Source organism: Ctenopharyngodon idella, chromosome 6, assembly GCF_019924925.1.
Source record: "Ctenopharyngodon idella isolate HZGC_01 chromosome 6, HZGC01, whole genome shotgun sequence".
In the NCBI taxonomy this organism is placed as follows: domain Eukaryota; kingdom Metazoa; phylum Chordata; class Actinopteri; order Cypriniformes; family Xenocyprididae; genus Ctenopharyngodon; species Ctenopharyngodon idella.
The window spans coordinates 2,826,277-2,840,717 of NC_067225.1; the positions used below are offsets into that span (position 1 = coordinate 2,826,277).

The window sequence follows — 14,441 nt, forward strand, 5'->3', positions numbered from 1 at the left end:
GACAAAAAGGACTGGACTGCTGCTGAGTGGTCCAAAGTTATGTTCTCTGATGAAAGTAAATTTTGCATTTCTTTTGGAAATCAGAGTCCCAGAGTCTGGAGGAAGAGAGGAGAGGCACACAATACACGTTGCTTGAGGTCCAGTGTAAAGTTTCCACAGTCAGTGATGGTTTGGGGTGCCATGTCATCTGCTGGTGTTGGTCCACTGTGTTTTCTGAGGTCAAAGGACTTTTGGATTGGAATTAGTGAAATAAATCAACTTTTTGATGATATTCTAATTATGACCAGCACCTGTGTGTGTGTGTGTGTGTGTGTGTGTGTGTGTATGTATGTATGTATGTATGTATGTATGTATGTGTGTGTGTGTGTGTGTGTGTGTATATATATATATATATACACACACACTAGTGGTGTTCTGAAATGAGGAGGCAAATTTTTTATTTATTTATGAATGTAAATTCATGTGCATTACTCTTAACGTTGACACATCTTCCTTGTTAAATGAACATTACATCAAAAAAGAAACCAAATACAATTCTATTTTGTAATTTTACATTAACAATGTATTGTAATAAATGTTCTATTTATCAAAACCAAGTCAATCTCATCAAGTTAGTGTTTTAAGCATTTCTACATTCATTCCAAAATAATAACTAAAGGCAATAATAATTTAAACAATATATTTTATTTGTGTATTGATGTTTTTCTTTTTAATAGTCAACTTAAGCTATTGGATAATCAGTCATGCTCCGTAAACACCGTCTGTCACAGACACGAATTGTATTTTTAATTTCACCAAGCTGATTGCACTAAAAAAACCCCGCAGTCATCGTGTTTTCAGTCCATTTCAAGCTTGATTTCAAGCCGGGGACACACACACACACACACACACACACACACACACACACACACACACACACACACACACATATATATATGTTCAACTCACGTTCAGTTTGTAATCCATTATGCTGAGAAATAAAGAGTCATAAACACATTTGAACTTAACTCAGATTTACTGTATTTCTTACTAAACAAAAGACCCTGACATACACAGCCTAAACTTCATACAGCATTAGACATATTCAACAAATCCTAGTCAGTAAAATATGTGCTTGTTTCATAAAATATTGATTATCAATCTTTATTATAATAATCTTAAATCTTGTTGCTACAAACTCTTGCATTTAGATTATTTATCCTCTGACAACCCCCCCTCCCCCAAAAAAACTATAGTAAAACACAGCTGAAGAAAGAGGGGCTGAATGACGTCTGGCGTCACGTCACGTCGAACATCATAACCTGACCGCTGTTGTGTTTCACCACTGGCCAGTCACTTAACAGGTGTAGAAAACAGTTTATCTAGAATCCAAGCAGCATGAACAGAGAGGGGCGAAACACAAATCCCTGTGTTGCACATGAGAGTTTCTCCAAAATTCATCTGCTGTAATCCATAAGAGGGCCGTGTTTGTGTCATCGTCCTCAGGGAAGCCCACAAACATGATCAAGATCACATGTGAACATACAGCGAGACAACAGGAGAAATAAAACATCTGTGATCTCTCACCAATCATGTGAAAATAAATCTCACAGCACTAAAACACTAGACAGTGAAAAAAAAAGGTTGTCAGGTGGACAATTTCAAGACATTCAACTGATATAATGATGTTTTCATAGAAAAAGATTGATCCAAGAAAAATAAATGATCATAAGATGGTATCTATAGAGTGAATAATAGAATAAAAATCAGACATGAGATTGTAGTGTATTTTTGCACGTTGACGTTGGTTGATTTGTCTGTAGTTCTCAGTGTCTGTGTGCTTGAAACATTCGGGCTGCAGGAGCGTCTGTTTCCATCTGAACCACTTCAGCATGTCAAGTTACCATCGTAAACATCCGGTTACTGAATCCCTGCACGGAATTGCTGTTGTGTACACACAGATAGTGCTGACAGGAACTTCTGCTCACCATGTGAAGATTCAAAACTCAATGTTAGGCATTTGGTGAACAACTGCATAAAATAAAATAATAAAATAAAATAAAGCTACCCATCATTTTTTGGGAAAATGCTTATTTTAACGTTTTCCCCCTGTTTGCATTACTATAATAATGCATCTGAATGTTTACATTTAATTTTTTTGTACGTCCCATTATTTTCAGCATTGTTTCTCACTACTCTAATGCAGTTTTTTTCTGTTTTGTCCCCTGCAAAATTACTGTAATAAATTAAAACAAATTTAAGTTAAATTAAAGTTAGTGAATTTATTAAAAGGTAGTATAAAAAACTACCATGACATAAATGCCATAAAATATAGAATATATAGTACTTATTTAAATTACTTACGCTTCATGGTAATATTTTTGTATGCTGATTTAATTGGGGAAATAGTGTCAACGACTGGTAAAATTTGAATAAATTGGGTTTCCCACAAGATTCGTGTTCCTGTACATCTGATATGAAACTTGAGTTTACTAAACAAAGGATATGTGTATTCAAATATTCATGCACATGATCATGATCCATTATTCTGGATTTATCTGTGGAACTGCAGGGTTTTCAGGAATGTCAAGACGTTTAAACGGCTGAGTATGTCAGACATTCAGCAGGCGTCAACGACTCGACCGACACCAAATGGAGGGAACGACTGGGAGAGGCTGAAAACTGAAGAGATGCAATTCACACCATCAGCGGCTCGGATGACACACAATAGGAGCCAATCACTGAGCTGTTAGTGGACGGGCAGTTTGGGCTGATTTGGGGGACATTTGTGGCCTCTTGGTCACTGAATGCAGAGCTGCAAATGGAAGATCATTTGAGTTCATGAGTGTGTATGTGATGAATACCTTAACATTAAAAAGTTTGGGGTCAGTATGATTTTATTATTATTTAAAAAAAAATGATCAAAAGTGACAGTAAAGACATTTATAATGTTACATTTCAAATTAATGCTGTTTTTTGAACTTTCTATTCATCAAAGAATCCTGATAAAATGTTTTCAACATTGATAATAATAAGAAATGTTTTTTGAGCAGCAAATCATCATATTAGAATGATTTCTGAAGGATCATGTGACACTGAAGACTGGAGTAATGATGCTGACAATTCAGCTTTGATCACAGGAATAAATTACATTTTACTATATATTCACATAGAAAACAGCTATTTGAAAATGTAATAATATTTCACAATATAACCGTTTTTACTGCATTTTTGATCAGCCTTGGTGAGCAGAAGAGACTTCTTTTAAAAACATAAAAAAAAAAAAAATCTTACGATCCCAAACTTTTGGTAGTGTGTGGAAAAAGTTATGAAAAGTGCAGTAAGTTTGTAACGGACAAATCAGATGGCAGAACATAAGCACAGGATAATAAATAAAATGCCAGTATTAGAATATGTGGATATGACACCTTAATTGTCAGTTTTATCATATAAGTAAATGGCTTTTCATAATTAAAACAAACCTAATCACCTCCTATGTATAAAGATGTTTTCATACAATTCATAGTCCAAATTGAGTCACATTTTAGTCCTGATTTCAAATGTGTATGTGTACAGCAAAGTAATTTTATCTAGTCATTGTCTGATATTATTCATCCAAATTATTCATTGGACAATTTAAATTAAATGTCTATAAAAAGGGTGCAATGATATGATGAGATACAAGCCTAGATTTGTGGTTTTAAGAAGAATCTGAAGTATGAAGTGCAATGAAGAATCATATTTAGCTCATTACTTAAAACAGAGTGATAAAAAAGTTTTATCGCACTGTCTAAACTGACCATAGAGCATTGCAACACTACGTGTTTTAAGGAGTGCTGACTAAACTGAGTAATTGTGATATCATGTTTGATACAAGGGTCATACAGTTACCCACAATAATGATTCACAGGCACTTCATTCAATGAAATATTAGGTTATGTTGTTTTCCTTAAAGGGGCTATATGTAGAATTCAGAAACCCTTGTTATTAGCGACACCAGTGGCCATTAAGTGAACTGCAGCTAGCAACTTACTGCTCATTCTCACGTAACACACAAGAGACTAAATGTGATTCAAGACCCGATATAGTCTACTCACAAAGTTCTTTTTCGTTCTTCGAGCCAGGCATACACTGCGATTTTCATCCGATTTCAAGCAGAATTCTGACTCGTGCAACTCTTTTGTTTTTTTGTTTTTGATAAAGGCGAATTTCAGCTTTGTTGTGCACTGTACAGGGGTAACCGAGAGGCGATTAACCTCTCCCGACCGGCAATCGGATGGTCGGATGAATTTCTGACATGTCAGAAATTTTGGTTGCCCCTCGTGAGGTTATCTCACATTTGAAGCAGTGCTACGAACCGACTGCCCTAAACTCAGTGTTTTTTTCCCCTCACTGCACCTGCATGTAAACAGAAATTATACTGCCTTCATGTGCTATTGGAAATTTGATAATTCCCACCTCTGAAGTTGTGATTACAAACGCAACGCTTTCAATAGGAGGAAATAGGACGTTCATGTGGAATTTTTACCTAGGAAACTCGTATTTATGATAATTCCGAGGGCATGTGAAGGCAGCATTAAACCATTACATCTTTAATGCAGCAAGAAAGAAAATGAAAAGAGGGAGATAAGTTCTGTAGCTATCAAAATAGCAGCAATTTAGTAAACTGCGCACTCTAAAAAAAAAAAAAAAAGGTGCTATATAGCACTAAAAGTGGCTCTTGGCTCGTAATCATAGGGGAACCACTTTTGGTGCTATGTAGAACCCATAAGAGGTACCATATCGCATTTTATTTCTTCAACAAATATGGTGCTAAACAGCACCAACAGTGGTTCTTTGGCTCGTAAAGAACCTTTAAAGGGGCTCAACAGGTTCTGTATACGGTAGCGGTGCTATATAGCACCTCAGTCATCCCAAAGAACCAGTGAAGAACCGCTGAAGAACCACTGAAGCACCAAGATTTGGTGCTATACAGCACTTAAAGTGGTTCCCTTATGATTATGAGCCATATAACCACTTTTAGTACTATATAGCACCATTTTTTAGAGTGTGTTGCCTCCAGTTCGTGTTGTAAAATGGATAAACCATATTACCCACGTCTTCCAAGCCACCTGCATATATGGCGCCTCTTTTATTAATTTACTTGTTCATTAAATTATTTGTTTAGTAACTCATTTATTTAATATTAACTTAATTTTATTATCACGGAAAATGTGAATCGTCCATCATTTTGCAAATGGTGATAAAGAAAAATGTTGCATCCCAAATGGGGTAATTTTTTTACGTTTTAAACCATGAAGGGGAGTCAGTGGATATCACATAAGCAATGTACAACTTTGCTTGAGTGTTATGAAGTCTCAAACCCCAGTCAATTATTATATATTATAGACTGTTAATTATTTTAATTATAGGCCTATAATTCAGGCATTTAGATGAATATGTAAATATGTGCTGCGCGCTTTCCTCTCAATAACAAAATAAACATACAACAAAAATGACAGCGGTGAGAAAACAGCAGTGAAGAAAGCATATGATCATAGTGATGTGGATATATTTTCAGCAGCTCTGCGATTCACTGGCATCATGTCGAGAGTTGAGGTAATTAAAATTACACCTATGATAGTTTGATTATAAAGTAAATTTGAGACTATAGACTATACATCTAATCATGTGAGATTATAGTTTGAATGAATCCCTTTTCTTCGCATGACACATTAACATAAAAATACAGAATAGCTCTTATCTTATCGGCATTATCCTGAACATCGTAAGCATTCATTTAATGTGTGAACGGAACAGAGGCTCTTGGGAACGTGCATAACCGTCACATCCTTTTGATTTTTCCCGGCAAGAACATCCCGAGTCCTTCACATAAAAATCAGTCTACGGGCTTTCATAGACACCCTAGGAAGTCGGGGAAGTAGCGTTTTTTTAAGTTTCGTCACAAGCTGTTCACACATTGGCAATAAAAAAAGTGATTAATACATAAATTCTTACATATAGCCCCTTTAAAGCAGAGCAGAAATAACAAGGAATATCAGGATTGAAAACCTGTACAAACTCATGGGAACTCGACAACCGTGACACTTCAGGACCTGAGATGGAGACATGACTGAGGTACAACAGCTTTCATTTGATATACCACAATGCATGACTTGTAAACATCAAAACAAATTAAACAGGAAATGGAAGAGCGCCCTCTGTCTGACCTGAAACACACTGACATTAGATCTGGAGTGGATTTACCAGCGTTCACACCCGACTGAAGAAAAGCCTTTCACTCTGTTCCATAAGGGACAGAAATAAGGGACGAGGAGCATCACTGGCTGAAGGAAGAGATGAAGAAGAACAGAAACCGAAGCGTATAACAGGAAGACGTTGATTTCAGCGGGCAAAGACGTAAGCGCTGGGTGACAGACGTGTGTTTCTACTTATCCAAAATATTAGAACATTTAAAACAATCTCATATAGAATTTAGGACAAAAATCATTATCAATACCAGTTCTCGATGTTAATTATCATATCAATAATTATATTAATGATTGCAACTAATAGGATTCTTTGTGAGGATTTCCTTGGCAGTCCCAAAAATGTGTTCTGTTCGCACTGCTTCATTTCGGTCTCCCTCTCTCACCTCTGTTTTATTACATGTTGCCGTCAAATGACAAAAGCAGCTTTTCATATTGTGTGATGCCGGAGCCCTTGATCTTGGTACGGTGTGCATCTTTCCCGCTTTCTCAGAGTCGCGTCTGGGCCTCGGGCACGTAGATCTCGATGCTGTCAGCGCTCTCGGTGGCCGAGTTCTGTTTGACAGACTGAGCTCTCTTGGCCGCCATGAGCCTCTTGCGAGCCTCCTGTCTTTGTTTGTCCACTGCGTCGTTGCTCTTCTCGCGGCCCAGAGTCGGTTTACTCTTCCCAGGCTTCTTGGGCACCGGAGGAGCCTGTTTCTGGTTCTCCTGAACGTCACACAGCCGGAAAGATCAGAGATGAAGAGGCATGGCAAACAGATTCTTAATGCATATGTTTCTGAGTCAGTGTTGTTAATTGAAATAAAGCTGCAATAAAATAAAATATAAATATTAGATGAAAAACCTAAACCTGAAAAATTTAAGCTGAAGTACTAAATTGCTAAAACTGAAATAAATATACTCTAAGAAAGACTTTTAAAAAATTAAATAAATTAATACTTTTATATAGCAAGGACATGTTAAATTGATCAAAAGTGACAGTAAAGACATTTATAATGTTACAAAAGATTTCTATTTCAAATAAAGGGTGTTCTTTTGAACTTTCTATTCATTAAAGAATCCTGAAATAAAATGTTTTTTTTTCTTTAAAAAATATTAAACAGCAAAAACTTTTTGACACCAATAATAATAACTATTATTAATAATTGAGTACCAGTAATAATAGAGCAGCAAATCAGCATATTAGAATGTTTTCTGAAGGATCATGTGACATTGAAGACTAGAGTAATGATGCTGAAAATTCAGCTTTGATCACAGGAATAAATTACATTTTACAATATATTCACAGTTATTTTAAATTGTAATAATATTTAATGGTTTTTACTATATTTTAATTAAATAATTGCAGCATCGGTGAGCAGAAGAGAGTTCATTCAAACATTTAAAAAATCTTAATCATTGCATACTTTTAACCAGTAGTGTAAATTAAAGCTAAATAGAAAAAAAAATAAAAATAATAATAATAATAAATATATATATATATATATATATATATTAATAAATGACAAAAGCATAACAAAATGACTAAATCTTAAACTAAAACACAAAAGCAAAAAGCTAATTCAAAAAATGTATAAATACTATAATACTAAAATAACACTGTTCAGAGTGAGAATATCTACATTGACAGTTTGCAAATGAAAATTTAATACCCACATTTATTTCTATACCTGCTGATGGTTTCATTAGTTGTGTTTGTACCTGCTTCTCAGGCGAGTCTCCATTTAGCTTCCAGTCATTTGATTTGAGATGATAAAGTTCGTCAAACTTGAGGCTGATGTCTTCTATTGAAAGCTGCAGAAGATCCCAAAACCCAGCCAGATCTTGTGCCGTGGGTCTCGGGTTTGCGTTCACATTCTAAACAGACAGCAAAAAAGAACAAAAAAAATGTTTTATTTTTAATATTAAATAATTCACAAGCATTTCTTCAGTTGTCCACAAGAGGGCGACACATCTCAAGATATGAGGTCATGTTGATTGTGCGATAAATGTGTGGCGCTCTTGGCATTTTCTGATTAGGAGAAGCTGATGTGATGTTTATTGGAATGCTATTGTTTCTGATATTTCCTGGAGAAAAGTCTGGCTGATTCTGAATAAATACTTAATTACTAATGAGATAAGTTTACATTCGAATTGTCCATCGTGTATATCCTGTTAATACCTTCTTAAAGAAATTCAAAAAAGATATTGATATAAACTGGTCTTTTTGTAAAAAGCACCCAGAGACTATAGTGCATTTATTTTGGCTTTGCCACTACTCTAAATTATTGTGGAAAGTCATTTCCCTATTTGTTATTGAGAACATTGGATTTGTTTTACTTTGGGAAAGTGTTTTGTTTGCAATTGTTAATTGGAAAAAAAGAGCATTTACCAAAAAAATATATACTTCATCTTATTTTGTTAAAAAAAATTATATACATAAATGTGAATTTTCAGGTCAGAAACCACTTTATCTTTTGCTTGTGTGCAGCATTACTTTGGGACTATCTCTAATTCATGTATAAAGCGGCTTTAAAAACAATTGAAACATGTAAGTCTTCTAATCTTTTCATTTGATATGTGATCTCTTCTGATTAGTTATATACCCCTGTCTTGTACTTTTTTTTGTTTTTGTTTTTTTCTTTTCCTTTTTTTCTTGTTTATTTGTTCTAAATTGTGACTGCTTCTTTCTTTGTTTATATAATGTTCTCAAAAAAAAAAAAAAAAAAGCTGATGTGATTACTAATGCTAAACTTTAGCCAGAACAGACACTGTGTTTAAGTTGACGAATAAAAACAGACCAAAATATAGAACTTTTAAAGATCCTCATTAATAAAACACAAGCAGAATAATGTGTATCCACCTTATTCCTGACAAGCCCACTGCATTTTGAATTATGGGTGGCACTTCTGGTTTGGGAAACTTCCATTCAAAAAGACTGAAACTAATCATTTCTAATCATAAGGTTGTCCTACATATAATGCTTATCCGTCAGTTTGACTGAATGAGGTCAATTTTCCTTCACGTTTTATTTTCAGATATCATGAGAATAACGTTACGCTTGGTATTTTACCATTACATGTTATAACAAGAATATCTATGGCAAGAGCTCTTTTCAGTCACTGCATTCTTTTTCTCATGATTATTTTTTTTTTGCCTTTGAATTCTGCTGTAATAGTATAAAAAAATGACAACATATACTGCAAATTTTTTGTCTGTTCTCCCAGTTTAATTAACGATATGTCCCCTTAATAATTCACAGGAATGCACAAAGAATCTCTCGTTTTTCTCCTCAAATCCTCACGTCTCTTTCCAGGTTTGTTTTCACAGGTAAATACAATGTATTAAATGACGGAAATCACTTTGAAATAGTATCACACAGTGCTGAAGTTAATGAACATTTTTGATTAAGGCAACGTATATAACATAACACAGATATATAATACTACAGTGATATTTAACCAGTCTGTTATTGCTGTGAAAAGAATCACGCTTTTGGGGTTATTCATGGTCTGTTGAAAGTACCTTGTTGATGCTTTTACACTTTTAAATGTCCTTTAATGTTCAATGGTTGAAGGGTGAGAGTATCTCAGTATCCCAGTTTAAAAAAAAAAAAAAAAAAAAACGTATTATTGCGTTCATAGAGTGAGCCTTTCACTGATTGTTTACAGTTTGATGGAAGTTGCACCCATAATTTGTGCAAAGCGTCATGGGGCAGTTTTACAAAAAATATGCACAGATTTATTCTGCTCAATATTCAGGGTTATTATAGTTAACTATAACTACAAAAACAAGATTTTCATTATTTGAAATAAAATGAAAGTTAACTGAAATAAAATGAAGTATAAAACTTCAGCTAGCTGCCAAGGGAACATTTCTTATTTTCATAACTAAAACTTAAATAAAAATTTATAAAAACTATATTTATAAACATTTTTTTCAAAAACACTAAATTACTAAAATATTAACTAAAATTAAAATAAAACTATTCAAAATATTAATAAAAAACTAAAGCAGTAAAATAAAGGCCAGATCACACCAAGAACTATTAATATAATGATAACTATATTAGCGTCCACACCAGCGGATGATATCGTTCTGTTTATTCTAAGTTTTGTCGTCTGCTGCTTTAAATGCTCGAGCTCTTTAAAGCAGGATGGGTTCTGATTGGCTGTCAATGTTTGTATCATTCATCAGCTGGAAAAAATAGTTCTGAAAGTGATTCCAACAATGTAATTTCTCTGTGCCGTTATGGTTATAGTTATGGTGTAAACTCTGATTCTTTTATATTTAGAATGATTTTTAGAACTGTATCTTTATCGTTATAGTTATTGCCCTGGGTGTGAACAGGCCTTAACACTCTCAGAAAATAAAACACTGAAAATAAATAATTGTCCACTAGAAACGGTGGTAAGACATACTTAATGTCCCACTGCATTTGTGTCATATTAAATGTGCCATCTTATCTTGAATAAAGTCATTTGTGTTTGAACTAATGTGATTGACCTACCAGGTTTTGTTCACACAGGCCTCTGAACTGCTGAAACTTCTGGGACATAAGGAGCTGAGCACTGCCCACCGCGCTACGGACCTTCCCCAACACTACAGACAGATAGCAGAGAGAGACAGACAGCAGAGATCTGTAAGTGTTGAGAGAAAGACCTGAGGAAATCTAATCAACTAAAACAGAGTATTAAACAGAGACACTGAATTATGGTAGAAACACCAGAGCTGCTCAAAACACATGTAATTAACCTAATTAAAGAGGCACTTTCATTAAGAAAAATCAAACCTTTAAAAGGTCTTAACTAATGAACTACCTTGCCAATTAAATCACAAAAACACCTGAAATCACCTATAGCAGTGACCTCAAAATGTACAGGAGCAGTGTTTAATAGTAAACAAATAATACTGATCTTAGTATTTATTAATATTCTGAAGTAGCTCTTATTTTTTTTATATTTACAGTCATTTTATGTACTTCAGTCATTTTTATTAGTATTTTTTTTTAAAATATGTCTATTTTGCTTTAATTTATTTTTATTTAAGTTTCATTAATTATAGTACTTAAACTTATTTTATTTCAGTTAGATGCCAAGGCAAATATAAAGTTCTGTCATGAAACTCTAGATGGCACAGGCTGATAGCTTCTTGACTAGATCTGATTGGTACAGCTGATTGGTACCTGCTGTATCAGTAGCCAATGAGTTTGTTGCTCAACCTTCGAATACTTGGTCAGCATTTGCTGTAGCAGTTGCAGCACACTTTCAGAAACCCTCCACCTTCCCCAGCTCCACCTGTATAGATCTGCTACAAGTAATTCATCTATGCTATATTATACAGCTTGCTCTGCAGCAGAAGCAATAACAGCAGCAGGGTAGCAGATCTATACCGCCAATCTATACCGTGCTTTTACATGCATGTTCTTAACCCGATTATGCTTAATAAGCCGACAATGCACATGATCACAAGTTTACATGCACACCAGTAAGATGACAACTCACAAATATCAGCTTATTGAAATAACCAGTTTTCCCCATTTACATGCAAACCAGTAAACTTACAAAGCAAGTAAACCGAGTTTACATGACTTTATTTATAAATCAGGTTATTTCCCTGTACTGACGTCAAAAAATAATCATTTACGTATCTGACTCTGAGTACTCCATATGTTATGTCAGTTGTGATGTTAAATAAAGCTTGCAACATGTCAGCGAGAAACTTACGGCTCATATATTATTCTCTCATGCAGTTACAGATGCAGCGTTTTGACTGAACTACTTCTACTTCTGCTGCACGAGAGATGAGAACACATTTTTACAGTTTTCTGGGTCTTGAAAGAGTCTGCGTTTGCGATATATTTCCTTCTTCCTTTCCTGCAAAACGCTCGCTCTGTTTGGATGCGTTTGAATCTACACTAAAGATGCGCTTCTGTCACGTATCACACATGCGCACTTCAGTAAGGAGACAGAAAGCAGGTTACTGCATTTACATGCCGCGCAAAATTGGGGTAAGAGGCAAAAAACTACCTGTTCCGACTGGTTTATGCTTAAGCCATTTAAGACCTTACTCCGATAAAAGAAAACGGCTTACCGCGTGTAACGCATGTAAACGCCTTATCCCCCCTTTCCTTTATCAGAGTAAGGTCATAAACATCTTAAGCATAAACAGATCGCCACAGCTAGATTTTTGCCCCTTACGCCAATTTCGCCCAGCATGTAAACGCATTAACCTGCTTTCTGTCTCCTTATTGAAGTGCGCATGTGTGATATGTGACAGGAACGCGTGGATTACTGTGGATTTAAGAGCATCCAGACAGAGCAAGCGTTTTGCAGTAAGGGAGGAGAAAATATATCGCAAACTCAGACTCTTTCTTGACCAAAAAAATTATAATAGCGCTTTCATCTCGTTTGGTTGTTTATTTATATTTTATTGCCATATCAGCATCTATGGCTATTTTCATGGCAAGATCAATATATTAAAAATAAATAAATAAACAGAATTACCACAGTAGTAGTAAAAAAAACAACAGTTGATAATTAACTCGCATAAAAATATAACAAACATTATACAATATTTTTCGTTTCAATATTTGATAAAAAACTTTTAGATTTAAGATTTTTAAGATTATTCCTGGTGAAACATTTTTAAAAACATCCATTAAAGAACTTTCTGTGTAAAAACGTTTCCTAGTGACATTCAAAGCAGTGCGCTTTCATCTCGTGCAGCAGAAGAAGAAGTTGAACAGTCAAAATGCTGCATCTGTAACTGCATGAGAGGATAATATATGAGCCATAAGTTTCCCCCTGACATGTTGCAATGCTTTATTTATCATCACAACCGACAAAACAAATGAAATGCTCTGAGTCAGATATGCAAATTATTACATTTTGACGTCACTACCGGGAAATAACCTGATTTATTAATAAAGTTGTGTTGTTGGGTTTTTGGTTTGCATGTAAACCCGGACAACAAGTTATTTCAATAGTTTTTGCGAGTTATCAGCGTACTGGTGTACACATGCTCATTGTCATATCCATTACCATACCAAACACTCTAAGAGTTGTCGTGACAGAACAAATTTTTGCTACGTTTTTTATCTAATATTTATGTTATTTTATTTCAGCTGTATTTAAACTATTTTAAATATTTTTAGTTAACAATAACAACACTTTACAACAGACTATATAGGGTCTTAATTAAAATCTAATAGTTTTCTAAATACAGAAAATAATTACCTCAGTATAAAACCTATAGAAGTCAATGGAAAGCCTGTGAGCATCTGATGAGAATATATGGAGACGTCTGGGCTAGTGTGTGTGTGATTACGTGTGTGTATCATCACTAATCAGTGTTAATCATCTAGATTAGTGCACTTCCTCAGATTAAACGCCTGTCTGTCTGCTCTTTTGACATAATGCACACACACATACACTCATGTGAGACAGCAGCTTGAGACCTTTAGATTTTGGAGTACACTGAGGGCACTTAGTGGCCACAAATGGGACGCCCTACGATCTCCAGTCCACAAGAACACGCTAAGCACTACAAGCGGTCTTACCCTCCTCTGAGAGCTGGTGCTCTTTGGTTTCTTTCTCCATCTGACCGCACCAGCCCTCCATCCGGCCCGTCTCAGCCTGCAGGAGCTTCAGGAACCAATGACCATCCCGTCGGCACGCCGTCGCACCCGTCGTGGCCGTCAGCGGCTGGGCGGAGCCTCCGTTCCCCGTTCCGTTCCCGCTCTCCAGCCAGGGGTCGGGCGGGGGCAGCGAGGACGGGTCAAGCGCAGGATCCAGACTCTCCGAGAAGGACGAGGAGCTACTCTGCGTGGTCGAGCGATTAGTCAGGATCTGTCGGGAGGGGCCGCTGGTAGTAACGACGACATCGTTGTCATGGTTACCGTTGTCAAGGGACAGCTGGGGGGGTGAGTCCACTGATTGGCTGGCGCTGTTGACCATGATTTTCTTCTCTGTGTTTTTGGAGTTGGATGGGAACGTCAGAGATGTGAGCGAGAGATCTTGCGTGTCTGAGTCCGTCTCTTGTCGAGAGGCCATACTACTGGAGCGGCTGAAACTAACACACACACAAAAATATGAGCTAAATGAGGTCACTCAAAAATCCTTATCAATCACACAGACATATTAAACCACACAGTCTCCCAGTTGATTCTATTTAATGCTGCAGCGGACAGCAGAAAATAGGCCGTCTTTAAGCCAAAGCATAAAGATATCTGCC

At 35.7% G+C, this 14,441-nt stretch overlaps 1 protein-coding gene across 10 annotated transcripts in view; it reads right to left on the reverse strand.

The window, feature by feature from the left end:
* Window positions 1–996: 996 nt before the first annotated feature.
* The window catches only part of dlgap4b (discs, large (Drosophila) homolog-associated protein 4b), a 149,822-nt gene continuing 136,377 nt past the window's right edge, over window positions 997–14,441 (reverse strand). For 9 of the 10 annotated variants that reach the window (XM_051897233.1, XM_051897240.1, XM_051897232.1 and 6 more), the window contains 4 exons: window positions 13,768–14,279; window positions 10,717–10,808; window positions 7,929–8,084; window positions 997–6,935 (listed from right to left, as the gene is read on the reverse strand). In XM_051897233.1, the coding sequence (XP_051753193.1) occupies window positions 6,717–6,935; window positions 7,929–8,084; window positions 10,717–10,808; window positions 13,768–14,279 (979 nt within the window). In that variant the 3' untranslated portion in view covers window positions 997–6,716. Of the gene's footprint in view, window positions 7,035–7,928; window positions 8,085–10,716; window positions 10,809–13,767; window positions 14,280–14,441 lie in introns of all 10 variants that reach the window. The other variant, XM_051897243.1, reaches the window with a different exon arrangement.